Raw genomic sequence first — 20899 nt, 5'->3', positions numbered from 1 at the left:
TTTTATAATCATTTTTAGGAATTCCTTCTCAGGCATTTCCAAAGCCTGCCCATCTTTCAGTATGGAGTGTAGGTCTACTTCTAGTTCATTTGCCTCAGTCACTGTATCTCGTTTCTGGACATGTGTAGATATGGTCATCTGCTTCTTTTTTTTGGGGGGGGGCATCTTCAGGGGTTATATGTGGACTTAATACATAGATGGGTTTGTATTTTGGTATTTTTTATGCTTTCTGAATGCCTCCAGGTCGATGTGATCAGGAAATGGACTTCCCTTTTCACTCTTCTTCCTGAGAAGTTTCAAGATACCACTGTTGGTCGTTTTGACGTAATTTAGGATATAATTTTTGGCCAATTTCATCTTTTGTCTGCTTGTCCTGCTCCACAATCCCTATTCAGGCCTTTTTTCTAGTTGGAAACAGTTCAGGACCGGCTGTGGCCATTTGGTTTTAATTGGAAACTGTATCTTTAAATTTCGAGGCAATCTGTGCACATGCGTAGTAGAACCCTCAATGGTGGGGCTGGGGTGTCCACTAGCTCAGGCACCCCGATAGTTACCAGAATGGAGGTGTGCCGATAGCCAGGGACCAATGAACAGATACCAAAAGAAAAGAATGTCCACACCTTTATCTCAGCAGTTCTACCTGGCATCTGTGGTCGCTCCAATACTTACCCCCGCTTGGTCTCACCCAAGATGGTGGCTCCTGGAGCAGCCAAGCGTCCCTGACTAGAAAGCAATAGTTTTTTTGCTTCTACCACAAATTTCCCCAGCTGTAAGCCTTCCAATCTTCTACATATTTGTTTATATGTGGTTCAGAGTTCTGGGAATATCCTCTGAGCCTGCTTGTTCGGGTATTCTGTGTTGTTGTTGACGGAGCTCTTTACTACACATCCACCCAATCTGCCATCTTGTTTATTCTCATATCATTGACTGTTGATCATACACTAACTCTTGAAATGGTTGAATATCAACCTTTTTTGCTACAGTGTCTCTATATTCTCTATGTCTTCTTTTGATGTTTCCTGCATCAGTCAGTATTTTGTCCATAAAGTCCTACAATTATTGTAAGACGAGGCTTGAATTTTTTCTTCGTTTCTTTCAGTTTAAGAAATGCAGAATGTGTTCTTCTCATTGAGTTTTCTAACTCCAGATTGTTGCACTTTCATTTTAACATTTGTCTTTGTCTTCTGGATCTGCCCTTTGAAATGTTCTGTTTAGCTCTTTTACGTCCTTATTTCTTGCGTTTGTTTTAGCATCTCTATGCTCGAGAGCAAGTTTTAGAATCTCTTCTGACATTCATTTTGATCTTTTCCTTCTTTCTTGTTAATTACTTTTTGCTTTTGTCCTGTGTAATGTTCTTGGTGTTGTATTATAACTCTTCTGGTTCAGTCTAATTAGTGTCTAATTTATCAAATCTCTTCTTGAGATGATCTCTAATTCAGGTGGGATATGTTCAAGGTCCTCACCAGGTGTAATACACAAAAATCAAACTCACTTGTAGCTGTGGAAAGAGACGGTGGAAAAAGTCCATATCGTCAGCCAAAACAAGGCCATATATATAGTTTAAAATTTTACTGTAGGTTATATCCTGTGTTGTTTATTACATATGACAAAATGACAATTTGTCATTGAAAACAAAAAGCTAGTTCATTGAGATGCTCTACAGCTTAGTGGTTATGAGTTGGGCTGTTAAACTCAAGGTCAGCAGTTTGAAACTACCAGCCACTCCACAGGAGAAAGATGGTCTTTCTGCTCCTGTAAAGATTTACAGCCTCAGAAACCCTATACAGGGTTGCTATTGAGTCGGCACCAATTCCATAGCAAACACCACTATCACCATAATGCACTGGACCTTAAGGTCTGTTTGAAGTGCAAGGTTTGCAGTTCAAATCTACCAGCCAGTCCTTGGAAACCCTTTACAAGATCACTGTGAGTGGGAACCAACTCGATGGCACATAGCCACCACCACTACCACATCATGTTTATACAGGCTTGGTTTTTTTTTTTTTTTTCTTAGTAATTTAGCTGATAGAGACTATGTTAGAAAACAATACTTCTGTAACAGTGATAGGAGAATGAGTTTATCCCTTTATTTATCTTGTCCACTGCTGACTGACTTTCTCCACCTCTCGAATTGCCGAAACTATAGTACATATTTTGGTGGGGTTATTTCAGGATTAAGTAGGATTTTTTGTTGTCGATAAGTGCCATCGAGTCGGGATCCGACTCATAGTGACCTTGTACAGGGTTTCCAAGGAGCAGCTGGTGAGTTGGAACTGCCGGCCTTAATGGCCCAAACTGATGTTGTAGTTTATCACATTAACCGACAGTGCCACACCAGAAGTCCTAAGTAGGATTAATACTTGTTAATTCTGAATGTCTAATTTATGTTAATGGTATTTCCTGTTCAGAGCTTTCTTAGTGCACTTACCAGTTTATCAAAATTTTTATTGACGTGTTAATCATTTAAATAGCCTTACTGAACAGTCTATTATGCAAGCAGTTATGGGGTGATTTCAGAGAGATCTATATACATAACATTTATTTTGAGGCTAGAAAATTTAGTTGCTGTTTTTGAGGTATTTGTTGTTCATTTCTTCAAATATATTGTTACTTCATCAATCATAACTTTATTAGTTAGCATTAAAATTGTGCTCATTTATTCTTCTTTAAAAAATCATGGTTTTTTTTCCTTACTAAATCTATTCCTTAATAATTAAACTTTTAAATCTACATGAAATATTTAAACTGAATTGTTAAATGCTGTGTTGGTGAGCCTGTATTTAAAGAATTCTGCATAGAATTCTTTTAGAAAGCAATATATTGCTGTCTCTGATTTATCTGTTTCTTATGCCAAGTTTTTTGAAGTGGTTCATATTATATAAATTTAGAATTTTAAAATTAATCTAATTAGTTTAAATAGTTGTCAAAGCTATCAGCCTGACAGAAGCCTATAAGAAACAGCTTAACTAACATCAAGATTTTTATTTTGTCCTAATTACTGAAGTTCACAAAGTTTGGAATTTTGTTGTTTTTTAAAAACATTGTTGAAAAATTCAGTCTCTGTCCTGTAGGTAAATTATCACATAGCTCGGGTTCATTGTGTTTCAGATCACTAATGCAATTTTTTTTTTCCCAAATAGAAAGAACTCTGCAACATGATACTTGATTGCTGTGCACAACAAAGAACATATGAGAAATTTTTTGGCTTATTAGCTGGGGTGAGTTCTAGCCTAATTTTTCATGTCAGAATTTAATAAAGGCACTAAGAGAACTCCTATCCTGAACATTGTGAATGAATGTTTTTACTTTGTGGTCTAATTTAATGTAAAAGCATGTCCTTGCTAAAATCAACTTGTTTCTTCCTTATCCAGATTTCTATCTCTTGGAAAACATTTTTGCATTGCCTTAACTTTTGCAGATCTTTATTCCGTAAATTTAAAAAGTGTACATACTTTTAAACATTTTTATAGATAAAGGACAATCAGTTGCTGTTTTTTGTTTTTGATTTTTTATCTCAAAGCAGTTTCTGAAGTCTCGTACAGTTTTAGCAGAAATAAAGCCTGAGCTAAATAATTGTTTTCAATATAAATGATACCCACTTAATAGATGTATATTTGCAGAGCATACAAGGTTTGTTTCTTCAGCTGCATGCATAACTTTATTTTAACATGTAAATCCCATGTAAATAACCCTATATATCTTACCTTCTTTTTTGAGAATTGTATTATATAACAAAAAGATTTAGTGATTTGATGTTTGATCTTTGAAAATATAAATACAAAATATTTATTCACTTCTGATTCTTTCAGTTTAGGAAAATTTAATATGTTGATAATCTTATTGACATCCATTTTGTTCTTTCACTAGCGTTTTTGCATGCTAAAAAAAGAATACATGGAATCCTTTGAAAGTATATTCAAAGAACAGTATGATACCATTCATCGTTTAGAAACAAACAAATTGAGAAATGTTGCCAAGATGTTTGCTCATCTTTTATACACTGATTCACTTCCATGGAGTGTAAGTAGATGGTTCAATATGTATACTTCCTTTCTACTCCTTTATTATTCTTAAATACGTATTCAGTATAATATAGCCACATTTCTTCTATTTAGGAAATGTGCTTAAAAATGCAAAGTATAGCTAACTTTTATTTGTTATATAAAATGGCTCAAAAAGTTGAATATACGTGTATATATACACATACATGTATATACATGGAGTCTTGGTGTGGTGCTGTGGGCTAATGCTACAGACTGCAAAGTTGTTTGAATTGCAAGGTCGGTGGTTCAGGCTTCTTGGAAACCCTATACAGGGTCACTATGGGTTGGAATCAACTCGATGGCACTGAATAACAACAACACATGTATGAGTGTTAGAAATACCATCCTGGACTGTATTAACAGTTCAAACATCACAGTGCTTTTTAATAGATGGTTAGGAGCTTTTTCAGGATAAGTGTTGTAGATTCTAATCGTCTCCAAGTGCATGCTCACTCTCATGTCTACTTGCACTGCTTGGTGGTGCGTGCTAATTTGAGCTACTGCTCATGTTTGCTGAGGGAGTAATGAGCATGATTCCTCAACCTAGGACAGCAGAGAAGTGATTGTTCTAGTAGGATGTATTATTGAAGTTCAGTCTATATGTTGATATATTCTTAATGGACAATATTACTGTTTTGGAATTTGAAATACATGTATGAAGCTGTCATTATTGCACAACTATTCATTCAGCCACTAGGTATGGAGCTACCAACCATGTACCATGCTTTCAGTGAGGTTACTATGTAAGAGAAGAAGCAAGACATACCCAAGAATAACAAACTACAAAATAAAAAGTGTCAAGTTACTAGAAGCATAAAGTTGCTAAAGAAGTTTTAAAAAGAAAGAAATTACATTCAGGAAGACAATTAAGATAGAAGAGGATCACATTGTAGAATACCATAATCTAATGGTAGAACTAGACAATGAGCTGTAAAATGTTGATAAGTTTTTAGCACTCTAAGTAAGTGTACCCAGCTACATTAATTACAGATAGGCATTTGTAAGCTATCCTAGGAGCCTAATTATATTCACTTCTGGCTTATTTTTCCTTTGGGCAAATGAAATTCAAGTTTTTAGCAATTGACTGGCAGATGGGTTCCTGGAAGACAAAAACAATGAAAACTGGAAGCTGTTTTTATTTTTATTTGCCCTTAAACATCTCTCCATGGACTTTAGGTTTTGAGTCCTATTCTTAACATTCAGAACAAACTATTACTCTTTCTTTCTTTGCCTTTATTGTATATAATTTGTGGTTTAATAAAACTATGGAGTCCTGGTATGGCACTGTAGATTGAATACTGGACTGCTAATCACAAGCGCAGTGGTTCAAACCCACCAGTCAGTCCCCAGAAACCCTATACAGGGTTACTATGAGTTGGAACCAACTCAACAGCGCTTAACAACAACATACAAAATTATATAAAAGTCATTTTGCCCCAAATGCCGTACACACCACCTTTTGATGAATGAGATTTAGTAACTAACATTATATGCTTCATGTTATGTGCTTCTTTTTGTTGTATTACATGCTGAAGACACAAAATCCTCCCTGCTCTTGGAAGCACATTATTCATACGAAAGGATAAACTGTTTCTGTAGCATCTTGGTGTGATCATTTGAAATTGAGTTTAGAGAAGTCTTATATTTTGCCAAGGAATAATAACATATCAGGGTAAGGAAAGCTATTCACAGGTACTCTGAAGATGAGGCTAATTCATAATTTTAAGAGACACTTAAAGTTATGAATGTTACTTTATCCTCCCTTTTGAAAACCAAAATAAAATGATAAATTATCACTTTTTTTTTTTTTTCTAATTTTCAGGTTCTTGAATGTATAAAGCTGAGTGAAGAAACCACTACATCATCCAGTAGAATTTTTGTCAAAATATTTTTCCAAGAACTATGTGAATACATGGGTCTTCCTAAACTTAATGCAAGATTAAAGGATGAGTAAGTTTATCATTAAACACTTATTCTTACTGCCCTCAGGGTTTCCCTATATATTACCAGAAATAAATCTACTCTTGGTTGAAAAAGCAAGGGAATCAAGCCTCCTAGGACTTTGCCCATCCAGTAGTCACAATGCTGGACTTCCCATTCTGTGGCATAGGACAGCATGAAAATTTTAATGGTATTTTCTTTTTTTAATCCAATTGGAGAGAACACAGAATTAATGCCTTTTTATTCAGTTAGAAAATATAAAATTAATTTTTTATACTCACTGTAGTACTATAGTATTGAATAGTTGCAGGTTTATTTTAATTTTAATCCACATTTTGAGTCTATGAATGATAATTTTATTATCAGTGGACATTATAAAATAAGTACAGGTAAATATCAATCATGATCATTTAAATTATCACACTGAACTGTTATATAATCTGTAGCTCTACTTTCTTATTTCCTCCTTTATTTAGATTATCTATTGCCTGACTTCTATGTCATTCGCATTACTGAAACCATCCTTTGATATATCACAGTGACCCTATACAGACTCGACGGCACTTAAGAACAGCTGGTTCACTTAACAACAGCTGGCTCGCTATGGCTCATTACTTTTGTTTTTTCATTCTACATTAGCCATCTTCTCAATCTCTGCCTCTTCCTAAACCTGCCCTCCCAGCGATTAAGTTTACCAAAGATGAATTCTGGCCTCTATGTGCTTTCTCTGTTCCATCACATGATGGGCTATTCCATCTGTTTCTCAGTATTTCCTGTGTTTATTTGGGTCTTGTTGATCATACTAACTCTACTCCCTTTCCAGTGCTATCTACACCACCATCACCCATCTTATAAACAAGTTTAGCTCTTCATGCTTCTACTTGCCTCTGTTTCCACTGCAGACAATTCCTTCTCTTGTTCTTTCTAGAAAATGGCTGGTCATTCTTCATTTGTTTCACTTTATTCTGTGAAACAATTTTCCCTGGCTTCATTTCTTAGTCATTCCATTATAGCACTTAGTTCCTGTCTAAAATCCTACTGTATTAATTAATTTTTTGTCTATATTTTCTCCTTCCCTAAAATCAGTGGTTGTATATCATTTCACTGTTGATTTCTCTCCCCATGCCAGTGCCCTGCACAGTGCTGTGTGTGTATATGCACACACATACCAGAGGCAGTTTTTAACTTTTCTGTATATATATGTATACACTCACAGAATATATGTATAGATATGTATGTATATATACATATGTATACACAGAATGCGTACAGATGTGTGTGTGTGTATGTACACATATACTTCTCTCTCTCTCTCTTTTTTTTTTAGCTGGGAAAAAAGACATTTTATTTTGTGACCTGTGTCAAATCTCTTCATTCTCAATGCAGGTGACCCTTTCTCCCCAGGAAACAAGAATGAGTTTGAGTGTGTCTTCTGTAGTCACAACACCCACAGGGCCCCAGAGAAACCCCACACAGTTCTGAGTTGATGGGAAAGCCTAGTCACGGCTTGAGTGGGTAGGAAGCAGTAATGCAGGAGTAGCTATCACCAGTCAAGAGGCTGAGGGCTAGAGAACCTGCTCTGGTTTGGGGGCTGACATGTGGATTGTGACAGGAGAAAGGAGTGAGGAGGCTTCCCTCTGTGTTGTGTGCCTTCGCTTGAGCATAGCTTCGATTCTGTTCCGGGCTCAGCTGGTAGGAGAGCCGGAATTTGTTGTGGGCTGGCTGGTTCACAGGTGCTGTTGCTGGTGTCCCAGAGTCCAACAGCACAGGTGAACTGTTTTAGCAAGACCCCAGTGACACTGGAGGAGTTGGGGAAGTCAGCCCGAAGCCCCCGACACTACTGGATGCGACCAGAAAGGTCGAGTGCACCTCTTACAGCCTGGTCTCTGAATCGCTTAGGGTTGTCTGCAAACAACAGTTAGGGAATGCATCCGTGAAGCTGAAAGAGAGAGAAGTGTGTGTGCACTTCTGTTCCTGAATACTGCCACAGCCTGTTACCATCTGCCAACTGCCAGTCTTGGGGAGAGAGGATCCGAGCAGGGGATGGTCCAATGATCTGGGTCTAGGGACTTCCAGGGAACTGCTCCCTAGTCTGAAAAAGTTATCAGAGTGTTTAGAGGATGAGGAGCTGGAGGACTTGGTCTTCCCCAGCCCCATGTGAGCAGGCAGGTGTTCTTCTGAGACCTGCAACCAGCAGCTTCAGAGCCAGGATGAGTGACTCGTATTCCAAGTTGCCTATGTTTGCACAGCCTTGTAGGTGAAGCTCCTGGCTGTTCCTAGAGAACTTCCTATGGCCAGGGAGAAGCCACTGCCAAAGCTAGTGGTGCTATATGTATATACATACATGTATGTGTATATGCACACACATATATATGAATGTTAATATATATAGCAGTGCTGTCGAGTAGGCCCTGACTCAGTCACCCTATAACCAGTTTCTGAGGAGCAGCTGCTAGGTTAGCAGTCCATTGCTAATCCTGCAGCGCCATACCAATCTATGACTTCTGTGTGTATACATTTTTTTTTTTTTTAATGCTCCCTCTTGTATAATTATAGAAACCCAAGTTTAATAACTTATGACTTGATTCTACTCATTGCGCTTAGTCTGAGGCCTAACCTAATAATTGTCATAACCGTAACCTAACCTAATCTAATAAAATGACATAACCTAACCCACTTACTAATTTAAATTTTAGAAAAACTGGAAAAATGACTATAAGGATTTTGTCTTTAATTTTCAAAAGACTTTTTCTCTCTTGTTCATTTTTCATTTTTAGAACTCTACTGCCATTCTTTGAAGGATTACTACCCCGAGATAATCCAAGAAACACGCGATTTGCCATCAATTTTTTTACTTCTATAGGTCTCGGAGGTTTAACGTAAGAATTATTTTCAGAATCTTATTTTGAATTTACAGAATTGTCTCATAACTGTCTTTAAAGCAGGATCTAACAGATGGTATCTCTACCTAGGGATGAGTTGCGTGAACATCTCAAAAATACACCGAAGGTCATCATGGCACAGAAACCAGAAGTGGAGCAAAATAAGTCCTCCCCCTCCTCGTCCTCTTCTGCGTCCTCCTCTTCGGAGTCTGACTCCTCAGACTCTGATTCTGATAGCAGTGACAGCAGTTCAGAGTCTTCCAGTGAAGAGAGTGACTCTTCGTCTACCAGCAGTCATAGTTCAGCCGCAGGTATTGAAACGCATTTGTCTTTCTCTTGTCTAACAAGTACATTGCTGGTGATGGTTACAGTAGCAGAAGAAAATTATTTAGTTGCTTATTTAGTTATTTTAGTGTTCATTTGTCTGAAAGCCACCATTAATTGTTTAAGAGATTATCTAACACTGTTATCCAGGAGAAGCCCTAGTGGTATAGTGGGTTATGTGCTGAGCTGTTAATCACAAGGTTGGCAGTTCTAATGCAACAGCTGTTCCACATGAGAAAGGAGACTCTCTGCTCCCACAAAGATGTACAGCCTCGGAACTTCTGTACAGGCTCACTATGACTTGGAACCGACTTGAAGGCCCACAACAACAAGATTTTCATCCTCGCTGTTGATGGCACAGTGGTTAAGTGCTCAGCTGCTCCTGAAGGATCAGCAACTCGAACATATGATAGCATCTTACATAACCATAGTGCAATGATCAAAACCAAGAAATTAATACTACAGCAGCAATATCAAATAAACAGTAGATCTTAATTGAATTTTACCAGTTTTTCCATTAATACCCTCTTCCTGTTCTGGGATTCTGCTTACTTTTTATTGTATTCCTCCTTAGTCTTCTATAATCTGTGGTAGTTCCACAAAGTATTTTGTTTTTAATGATCTTGGTTCTTCTAAAGTCCCTTAGTCTAGACTTTTCTGATGTTTCCTCGTGATTAGAATAATGTTAAAAATTTTGGGCAAGAATACCAGAGAAATGATGTGTTCCTTTCAAGTGGCATCTTATCAAGGGGCTCATTGATGATTAACCTTGGTCATCATATTAGCATAGAGTATCTTTTGGGTTTCTTCACAGAAATTTCCTTTTGTAACATTAATATCTTATAGGAATATAATTTGATAATTTGACAAAAATAATTCCTTTTCTCTCAAATTTTAATTTACTAGTTTTAGCATCTCTTCTATGATAAATACATACTACTCTGGTGTTTGTTTAATGGTGATTTTTCTATTTGTGTCACTTCTTCTAAATTTATTAACTGGAATTCTTCTCTAAGAAGGAACTTTTCTCTCCTACTTTTTATTTATTCGGTTATATATTTAACTAGGATGTGTGGTATGGTGCTGTCAGATAAGCACTGGACTGCCAACCACATGGTCAGTGGTTCAAACTTACCAGATGCTCTTCCAAAACCCTGTACAGGGTCGCTATGAGTCGGAACCAACTTGTTGGCACTTAACAACTGCAGCATTTAACTAGTGAAACTAGTGTTTCCGTAGGGTAAGCATTGTACTGTGAAACCTAAGATCCACATTTCTAACCTACATGTCACTCCACAAAGCCAGAAAGAAAAATGAAGAAAGATGAGACTTTCTACTACCACAAAGATTTGCAGCCTCCTCTGAAGGCCTGTACAGGGTCTTTGTGAATCAGAATTCATTCTATGGCACTTAACAACAACATATTTAACTAGGGGGTTTCAGAAAGTTCATGGAAAAATAGAATTTAAAGATGATAGAATTTTTCCACAAACTTTTTGAAGCTCCCTTCCTTGTGTGTTATTGTGGACTCTTGAACATTTCTTTTATTCTCCTGTTCTTTTGACATGTCTCTATCCTTTAAAACCCTTCCTTCTTTAACGGCATTATAAGTTGTTTGAGTTCTTTGATGCCTTTACACAAGGATTTTTATTTTAATCTGGTATTTCTAGTTTTCAGCAGGAGCATAGGGTTACCACAGCTTCTCCATCCTACTTGGAAGTAGAAGAGCTGTAGTACATGATTTTTCTTTTCGGCCATCCCATTTTCATTGTTTGGTTTTAGCTCAGATTTTCTGAAAAGGTCTATGATGTTTTTCCCAAGCTAGGCTCTGCTTCATCCATGATAGAATCTTAGTCTTTCTAAGTGGTTATTCATTTGTACTAATTGCATGTCATTCTTGTTTGCTTGTTGCTTTATTTTTATGCTACATTTGAGAGACACAGCACTTTTCCCTACAGTCTTAGGTTGGAAGGCTAAACATTATTCCCTAGCTTATTAGACTTCAAGGTGTTTCAGTCCAGAATTACAGGACTCAATTGTTTTATATTATTGAAGCACGATTCCATGTACTAAAAAGAAATTTTACTTTTGAATGATACTGTACATTATCATATATTTGCAGTGCTCATTTAACATTCACCTCTCTTAATTCTAAAGAATTTGTTATTTCATGGTGTTTGTTTTGAGAACAGATGATAGCACAGCATGAGTTGCTGCAGTAAGGAAGCTTGCTGATTCAAAATTAACTTGCTTTATCATGCAATTTCAGTAGAAAGTTTTGGTTTTTTAAATAGAATATTGAATAGCATAAAAGCAGTATGAACTGCCCTCAGATTTGAAAATTGTAGCTCACACTTAACAAAAAAGGAGGAAGTTGTTTACTGTTACATAGTTTTCATAGCAACAAATCACTAAGGATAATGTAAAGTCAGGCTAGAGCGAGAGAGATGTTGGTTTAGCACAGAGCCAGATGGTTTCTGCTTGGGTAGCTGTAACTCATTTGAGCTGCTTGATAGGAACCAGATAAGTAAGTCCTTAGTGGCAAACCGAGTGATGACATAGTGTGCCAAGGATAAACATTTGGTGAGGCTATGGTAGGCAGTTTTCTACCAGTTTCCTACCAAAGGCATGTTTTCTTCTGTCTGTGTATGTATGGATTTGAAAGAAATGTTGGTCATCTCAGTGTCTCTCGTTTATATACACAAACTATACAAATCTTATTTAAATTTGTGATCATGTAAGTAACATTATATGAGTCCCAGGACCTTTTGAATAAAGTTTTCTCAAAAAAATCAAGCCTCAGTGGTTCTCATAAACCTAAGATTTTGTACCTTCATGCCTCCCCAGAGAGAGAACAGAATTATGTTTTTTTTTTTTTTTACATGAAGTATTTTTTTGTTTGAAAAATATACAAGGGACTTCAAAATGTTCATGGTAAAAGTGGAATTAAAAGATAATGGAATGTTTCCATCACCTGTTTGAAGTGTCCTCATATGTGCATAGGGCTAAGCAAACACAGTTGTCCTGTTTCCCCTTCCTTTAGGAATTCATGTTACTAGTGGGAGCTCTGGTAGCGTAGTAGTTATGAGTTGGGCTGCCAACCTCAAGGTCAGCAGTTCGAAACTACCAGAGGTTCCGTGGGAGAAACATGAGGCGTTCTGCTCCCGTAAAGTTTGACAGCCTTGGAAACCCTGTACAGGGTCACTATGAGTCGGAACTGACTCCATGGTACTTAACAACAACAGCAACAGTGGGTGTAATCATTAGATCTGACATAATATTTCATACAAAACAATGCATCTGGGCAGGAATTTCCATTTTTGGATAACATTTGTGAGGGGGGATATACCAGTATATTATTCTAGTTACTTCGACTCAAAAAACTTACAGCATTTGCTATAGTTTATTTAAAGTTCTGTTCAATGTCTTGAGTCTAAGAATCAGAGCAGTGCTTTGATGTTGTTGTTGTTGTTGTTGTTAAGTGCCGTTGAGTCGGTTCCGACCCATAGCGACCCTGTACAGGGTTTAGCTAATGTGAAAGTAATATGTATTCAGATCAACGCAGTTTGGAAAATGTTTAGTCATTAGACTTTGCGTTCAGTTTGGCTTTGTATCCACTTTGTCTGAATTAGTAAACCTAAAATGTATCAGTGAATGTGATTTATTACATTATAAAATTATGATTAAAAGCTGACTATGTTTTGTTTCACATGCACAGCTAAAAATAGAAGAAAGAAAGCACAAGGCAAGCCCAGCAGTAAAGAAGTAGATAAATTGATGAAGAAACAACAAACAAATGATAGAAACCAGGAAGAAAGACGACGAGAACAAAGACACCCAGAACCAAGGACTGAGAGAGAAAGGTGGTCAGAAAAACACAGAGATCCAAGTTCAAGAGATACGAATTGGAGAGATGTCACTACAAAGTATACCTCAGACAGAGGTCTTCCTTCTGAACGAAATAGCTACAGTAAGGCTGTGAATGAAAGAGACCAAGAAATGTACACAGATTTGGAAAACAGGCATGGGGACTCAAAAAAGAAGAGAGAAGAGAGGAGAAACTCTTTTTCTGAAAATGAAAGGCACAGACACCAAAATAAGGATAGTGAAAATTTTAGAAGAAAACATAGGTCAAAGTCAAGAGAAAAAAATAGCAAACATTCCGGCTCCAGAAGTGATGAAAATAGGCATCAGAATGGTGCTGAACGGCGATGGGAAAAATCTAGCAGCTACTCTGAACATTCTAGAGAATCAAAGAAAAATCAAGACCGGCGAAGAGAAAGGTCTCCAGCAAAGCAAAAATAATTATATAAAATAATACAGACTCAACATGCCTTACTGAAACAATATTTTTTACACTGATTGACGAACTTTATAAAGAATTCTTGTATAAAATACTGGTTTGTATTTGTACATTTAAAAAATGTTTTCAGCGTATTTTATAATTGATACATCTCAAGGCCCTCCATAAACTTATTGAAGGGATGTAAGACTTGATTATATTTTGTGAATAAAATATAAGATGTTCATTGAATCCGTGGATTTTTTCATTGGCAATTTTTTTTTCTTTGAGTGTTTCCAATTATTTATATAACTAAAATTGTGGATTTTATTTATAACTGAAGACCAAAATAGATGACCTATTAAATTTACTATTTTTGTTTTGTTAATGCGATGTTAATTAAGTAGAACTTTTTTTTTTAATCGTAGAGAATGTATTACAAATTTCATATGGTATCTTGAACAAAATAGGCATGTGTAATTTTTTTTTACGAGTGTTGCAGTGGGTCTAGGGGTATATTAATCTTTAAAATGATGCACAGCTAAATTTTTTATAATTAGGTTTTCTCTCAGTAACATTTCTTTTCTGGACTCTTACATATTGTTTAATAGAAATTCTTTGTGATCATTGCTTTTTCTCAGCCTTGAAGTTTTTATCATTGTTCATGAATTAATGTGTATTTAATTTTTAATTTGGATTGATAGGTCACTGGAAAAGATACAGTCATGAAAAATATGTACAGTGTGAAATAATTCCAATTTTTATAAGAATTTTAGGGGTTTCCGTCATTGTAACTCTGAACAATTAATATGTGACCTTAATATTTATTACATTTGAAATAAAATATTATCTCTGAGATCTTAGCTTTTCTGATAGATATTTAACCTTACTAAATTAAACTTCTTGTGTTTACTCATTTTAAAAGTACACTAAACCATGTTAGTCAGTTTCTGGGTTCAAGAATAGTGGTATTTGGCTCTAGTGTATACTCTGACACAAAATGTGTTCTATTTATGTTGTTTTTTAAATATTGTAAGTATAACTAATAAAATCCACATAAACAAACATTACCTCTCTCTACAAAAAGTATTAACACTATGGCACCTTGGAGAGCTTATTAACTAGCATTTATCCTGGTGGCAATTATAGGTGATAACATTAGAAGAGACTATCACAGACAGTACATTTCACAGAAAGATAAGTTAGCAAATTGGATTTAAGAAACACATAGGCTATAAACACTAAGGGACACAAATAAGACATTACTATTTTACTGAACACTGATAGAGACCAAAAAAAGAATGTGGACTGCAAATTTTAGTTTGTTTTCTTCACTTTAACCTTAGTTCATAACTGTGTAAAAATGGGAAACCCTTGCCATTGAGTACTTAAGACTTTAAGGAGTTATTTAAATAGATAATTTTTAAATATAATCTTTACCGAACTCCTATGTGCCCAAGCCTGACCTAGGAACTAGAGATACAATAATGAATGAAGCAACTTTCCTCTAAATGTGGCTTATATCATAGTGTGGTGGGCAGTGAAAGGTAATGAACAAACAAAGGTCTAATGTAGTGATCAGTACAAAGAGGAAAAATGAAGAGTGAGTGAAATGGGGGTTATGACAGTCAAAGAATTTCTCCTAGATGAAGCCCTGCACTCAGCCATCTGAAGGAAGTGAAGGCTGGAGCCGTATGTATTTCTGTGGGAAGAATCAAGACAGGAAAAGTTGGCGTATGGATACTTATCAATGGTAAGTCTTTAATCAGATTTTTTTTTTCCTTCCCACTATCTGGTAGCGTAGTGGTTACCAATCAGCCTGCGAACCTTAAGGTCAGCAGTTTGAAACTACCAGCCACTCCGCGGGAGAAAGATGAGGCTTTCTACTCCCGTAAAGCTTTACACCCTCGGAAACCCTGTACAGGGTTGCTATGGGTTGGAACCAACTCGACGGCACTTAACAACAACAATCTTATAAAAGCAATAATCAAAAAAGACTTAACTACCTTCAAGCACTAATTATCAGAAAATGGAATGTATGAAATATGAATCTAGGGAAATGGAAGTTAATAAAAAATGAAATGGAACACATAAAGATCACTATCCTAGGCATTAGTGACCTGAAGGAGTCCTGGTATAGTGCTGTCGGATAGGTACTCGGCCATAACGTCGGTTTGAACTGCATGGTTGGAGGTTCAAACTCACAAGCCAGTGTTTTGTTGTGCATAGGGTCTCTATGAGTCAGAACCAACTAGACGGCACCTAACAATGCAACAACAACATTTATACTACTTCCTCTTAGATGTTTCCATCTTTTTATTTCAAGCAGCTTGCTTCTCATACCCCTTATTCCACAATTCCCAAATGTGTCATAAGGGTAGAAAAAAGTTTTGTTTTCTGTTAATTAGGAGGGAAGTTTTTATACTTTAGTATTTTGTTATGTTATTTTTATTTTGGCTCTACTAGCATGTTCTTTTTATTCTAAATTCATCCCTGCTTCATAATTTATGCTTTCATGAATCTAGATGGTTTAGAACTCTGATTTTTTTTCATTTTCCAGTTCCATCCTCACTTTCCAATGCAGTGAAATACCCTTTCTATCTGATCTTCCAAATAATTTTATTTGGTTCCTGTGTATTCCACTGAATCCTTCAGTCAAACACTTCCTTAACTATCCTTTGATAACTTTACAAAAGATTCCAGAGTGTCCAGTGTGACCTACAGGAAATGCTGTCCCCTTAATTTCTTCACATTACATATTTCAAAACCTGAACTGAAACGCCTCCAGATGGTCTTTTCTGTTTATCCTTATTATGAGCTCTTTTGTTCTTCTAAAGCCATGGATGTGGTCTACCATTTCCACTTATATCCATCACGTGGTTCTTTTCAAATGTCCTGATAAATATTGGTCTTTAAAAATACATTGCAGATCACCAAGTATAATAACACTCATGTCTTGAAGTTAGTACATCTATTAACTTTTTCTCTGAAGATAAATGTGAGGATGGGTGCCTTTGCACTACCATCTGTCCTCCCCAGTACCCCAAGTTCATGCTTTACGGTGAAGAATCCAACTATTGAGTTGATGTTAACCATGTTACGAAATAGAAAGGGGACATTCAGTTACTCACAGTTTCGTTGGATGTGCATGTCTGTTTACTGCAGAAGAGAGCATATGTCTTTGTGGTTGAAGTGGGGTTGCTTGGTTTTAGACAAAGACAGGTTCATATAGAGTACTGTGTTAACATTTAATTTTAATACTATAACTAAAGACACACTTGAGTCTGGCTAGATTTTTATCTCAGTTTTACCAGTTAGCTGTTTGCTGACTTTTGGTTTGTCTCAGTTTTCTCTAAAATTGCATCAAATAAAACCTCCCTCAAAGCATAATCTTTATGGCATGCTTAGACTAGTGTCTGGATTTAGTACAGGATATGTATTTTTGTGTTTATTGTTTGTGTGATTGTCATTGACATTAAAGCTGGCACAACCCCATTAGGTCAGCAGTTATAAACTCAAACACCTGCAAGGGCTAGGTTAAATGAGAAAAATCTAATTGGTTCATGAATTAGAGGTATTTAAAGTCAACAACATTGGGCAATGAATAAAGAAGGCCAAAAAACAATCAATGCATTTGAATTATGGTACTGGAGAAAGATATCCAAAGTAGCATGGGTCTTCCAGAAGAACAAACAGATGTGTCTAGTAAGAAGTGCTCCTTGGAAGCAAGGTTGGCTAGACTTTGTCTCTCATACTTCAGACATGTTATCAGAAGGGACCAGTCCCTTAATAGAAACATCATGCATAGTAATGTGGAGGGTCAGCGAAAAAAAACACCCTTGTGATAGTTAAAGTTTTGTGTCAACTTGGCTGGGCCAGGATTCACAGTGGTTTACCAGTTACGATGTAGTTATTAGCTCTATGATATGACCTAATGTATTACAATCAACCCCACAATATAATTTGATGTAACAAGCCCTGATGGGATGTAATTATTCTGTGTTGTAAATCTTCACTTTTTTGATGTTAAAAAGTCCTCACAAATGGATCAATAAATAACATCATGATAAATGGAGAAAAGATGGAAGTTGTTAAAGATTTTGTTTTGCTTGGATCCACAATCAACACACATGGAAGCAGCAGTCTAGAAATCAAATAACATTACATTAGATCAATCTGATACATAAGACCTCTTTAAAGTGCTCAAGAGCAAAGATAATCAGTTTGAGGACTAAGGTGCATCTGACACAAGCCATGGTATTTTCAATAGTCTCATATGCATGTAAAAGTTGGACAATGAATAAGACCACAGAAAAATGGATGCATTTGAGTTACGGTGTTGGAAAAGAATATTTAAAAGTACCATGAACAGCTATAAAAACAAACAAACCTGTGTTGGAAGAAGTACAGCCAGAAAGCTCCTTACAAGCCAGAATAAGGAGTTTTTGTCAATAGGGACCAGTCCCTAGAGAAGGACATCATGTTTGGTAAAGTGGAGGGTCAGCGAAAAAGAGTAAAATTCCCAAAGAGATGAATTGGTATAGTGGCAGCAGCAATGCATTGAAGCGTAACAATTGTGAGACTGGTGCAGGACTGACAGTGTTTCATGGTGTTGTGCATAGAGTTGCTATGAATCGGAACCAACTGGACTGCTTCAAATGATGTTATGAGATATGCAATCCACAGGATTAGATTGTGTCTTGTTTACAGAGCAGATCATCATAAGTCTTACAGTCAACAAACCATACATTTTGTTTCCCTTCATGGTTGCAATCCCTCTCTATATATTAATAGAGTTAACAGTATTTACATTTATTCACTTTCCCTATTGCATTCTTCTATGTCTCCCGCTACCTTCATCTTTCCTCTGCTAACCTTCCTCTTGTATATTGCCTGTCCTGTCACCGATGCTAACATGTGTCTACCTTCTAGCCCATGAATAATTTTCCCTCCACCCCCACCCCACCCTGTAGCCATCATAAGTTGTTTCTTTTATCAAGGATCCCTTTTCTTTAATAAATTTTTTACAACATTGGTCTCATAAAATATTTGTCCTTTGTGATTGGCTAATTTCACTCAGCATAATGTCCTCTAGGTTCAACCAGGTGGTGAGGTGTTTCACAGATTCATCATTGTTCTTCAGTGTTTTGTAGTATTCCATTGTGTGTATATACTGAAGTTTGTTTAGCCATTCTTCTGTTGGACATTTAGGCTGTCTTCATCTTTTTGATATGTGTCTTTGATATGTCCACAGCATATTGTGGGATCCTGTTTTCTTATCCATTCTGCTCTTTATGTCTCTTGACTGGTACATTTAATCCATTTACTTTCAGTGTAATTAGCAATAGGTATGAATTGATTGTTGTCATTTTCTGTGTGTGGTGCTGCTGGATTCTTTGTCCACATAATTTTCTATGCTGAGTTCTTGTTGTTTGTGGATCTTCTGGTCATTTTAATTTCTGTTGTGTTAATATTAACTAAATCTTTCTGATTTTCCTCTTTTATTATTTTGATGTCCAAGTGTATTATTTTTCTTTGAGGTTACCCTGTAATTTATTAAAATGTTCTCCCCTGCTTAAAACAGTCTATCTAAATATCTTCTTGACTTCTTTGACATTGGTAAGTTCTGTATCTACACTACTTCCTCTTTTTGCTTTGTAGTTGACTTCATTATATATTGATACCTCTGGCTCCCTTATTTTCAGTCTTGTAGGTTTGTTTTACTTTCAGTGTTTATTATCTGAATTGAGCTCTGGGTCGTGTTGTCATGAATGGAAATCTCAGGTTGTTGTCTGCTGTTGTTGGTTCTTAGTCCAAAGGACACTGTTTAGCATTTTTGAGTCCATTTCTTTCGAGATATAAAAGGAGAAAGAAGTGAGCTAAGCTCAGAGGGACCTACTGTCACCAAGATAGAAGAGCTGGGAGTCAAGTGAATCCTTTGGACCTAGGATCCCTGCTCTGTGAAACTCCTAAATCCAGGAAAAGGTTGATGCCAAGGTGTATGGAGATCTCTAAGGAATACTGGGCCAACAGATGCTGAAAGGAGAAAAGAACCTTTCTCCAGAGCCTACAAAGAGAAAACCTTCTCCTAGAACTTGTTAAGTGCCATCAAGTCAGTTCTGACCCATATACAAACCCTGTATAGGGTTTCCAATGAGAGGCTGATAAGCTTGAACCACTGACTTTGTGGTTCAAAACGACTTTGCAGTACAGCGAGCGCATTAGCTCACAGAGCCACACCAGGACCCCTAGAAATTATACTCTGAATTTAGACATGTGGCCTCCTCAACTGTGAGAGAATGCATTTCTGGTTATTAAAGCCATTTATTTGTGGTACTTTTATTATAGTAGCAGTAGTTAATGAAGCCAACCTCCAAGGAGATGGACATAGTGGCAGCAACAATGGATTCAAAGGTAGCCACAATTATGAGGATGATTCACAATTGGGCAGTGTTATGTTTCTGTTATGAATAAGGTAGCTCTGAGTCAGAACTTACTTGACAACACCTAACAGCAACAAAGTCAGCAACAATGACCCAAGTCCATCCAATTGTGCCTACTAGAAAGTTGGCCTCAAATTGATGATGTGCCACTGTTCAAGAGAAAGGCTCATCGTTTTTATATAGCTTCAGAATTTTCAATGTTAACAATAATTTATGTTTAAAACTGTACCAAAATGTAGTCTAAACATAATGATCTACAGGTAACCTACCTTTTGAATAGGTAGTTTTGACTCCACTTTGTTTTGTGTGCTGCGAGGCTGGTTTCAACTCATAACAACTCTGTATAGGGTTTCTGAAGCTGTAAATCTTTACAGGAGCAGTCTCCCACAGAGCGGCTGGTGGATTCAAACAACCCAACACATTATGCAACCATGGCTCCATCAGTTTTACTGCAGTCTGTTGTTGTTGTGTGCTGTGGAGTCGGTTCCGACTCATAGCGACCCTGTACAAGGTTTCCGAAGCTGTGAATCTTTACGGGAACAGAAAGCCTCATCTTTCTCCCACGGAACAGCTGGTAGTTTTGAACTGCTGACCTTGAGCTTAGCAGTCCAATTCATAACCATTACGTTAGGTTGTAAATCTCTACAGGAGTAAAACGCGTTTATCTTTCTCTTGTGGGGCAGCTGGTGGATTTAAACTGCTGACCCAACAATTAACATTCCAATGCCTAATGCAGAATACCACCAATGGTTCTAGTGGAAGAATTGTTAGTGCCTTCAAGATGGTTCTGACTCATAGCGATCTTACGCACAACAGCATGAACCACTGTCCAGTCCTGCACCATCTTCACAGTTGTCATTAAGCTTGAGCCCATTGCTGCTGTCACTGTGCCAGTCTGTCTCTTTGAGAGTCCTCCTGTTTTTCACTCACCCTCCACATTACCAAGCACAATCTTCTTCTCCAGGAAGTGGTCCCTCCTGATAA

The 20899-nt window shown here is 36.8% G+C and overlaps 1 protein-coding gene across 2 annotated transcripts in view; it reads left to right on the top strand.

Moving 5' to 3' along the window:
- The window catches only part of LOC102823969 (pre-mRNA-splicing factor CWC22 homolog), a 71583-nt gene extending 57876 nt beyond the window's left edge, over nt 1-13707 (top strand). The window contains exons 15-20 of one of the 2 annotated variants that reach the window (XM_006864005.1): nt 3141-3218; nt 3868-4020; nt 5866-5993; nt 8762-8863; nt 8957-9177; nt 12909-13707. In XM_006864005.1, the coding sequence (XP_006864067.1) occupies nt 3141-3218; nt 3868-4020; nt 5866-5993; nt 8762-8863; nt 8957-9177; nt 12909-13495 (1269 nt within the window). In that variant the 3' untranslated portion in view covers nt 13496-13707. The remainder of the gene's footprint in view (nt 1-3140; nt 3219-3867; nt 4021-5865; nt 5994-8761; nt 8864-8956; nt 9178-12908) is intronic. The other variant, XM_006864006.1, reaches the window with a different exon arrangement.
- Nucleotides 13708-20899: the final 7192 nt, after the last annotated feature.

Source organism: Chrysochloris asiatica, unplaced genomic scaffold (genome assembly GCF_000296735.1).
Source record: "Chrysochloris asiatica unplaced genomic scaffold, ChrAsi1.0 scaffold00059, whole genome shotgun sequence".
NCBI classification, from domain to species: Eukaryota; Metazoa; Chordata; class Mammalia; order Afrosoricida; family Chrysochloridae; genus Chrysochloris; species Chrysochloris asiatica.
This window is presented reverse-complemented; position numbering and strand designations above follow the sequence as displayed.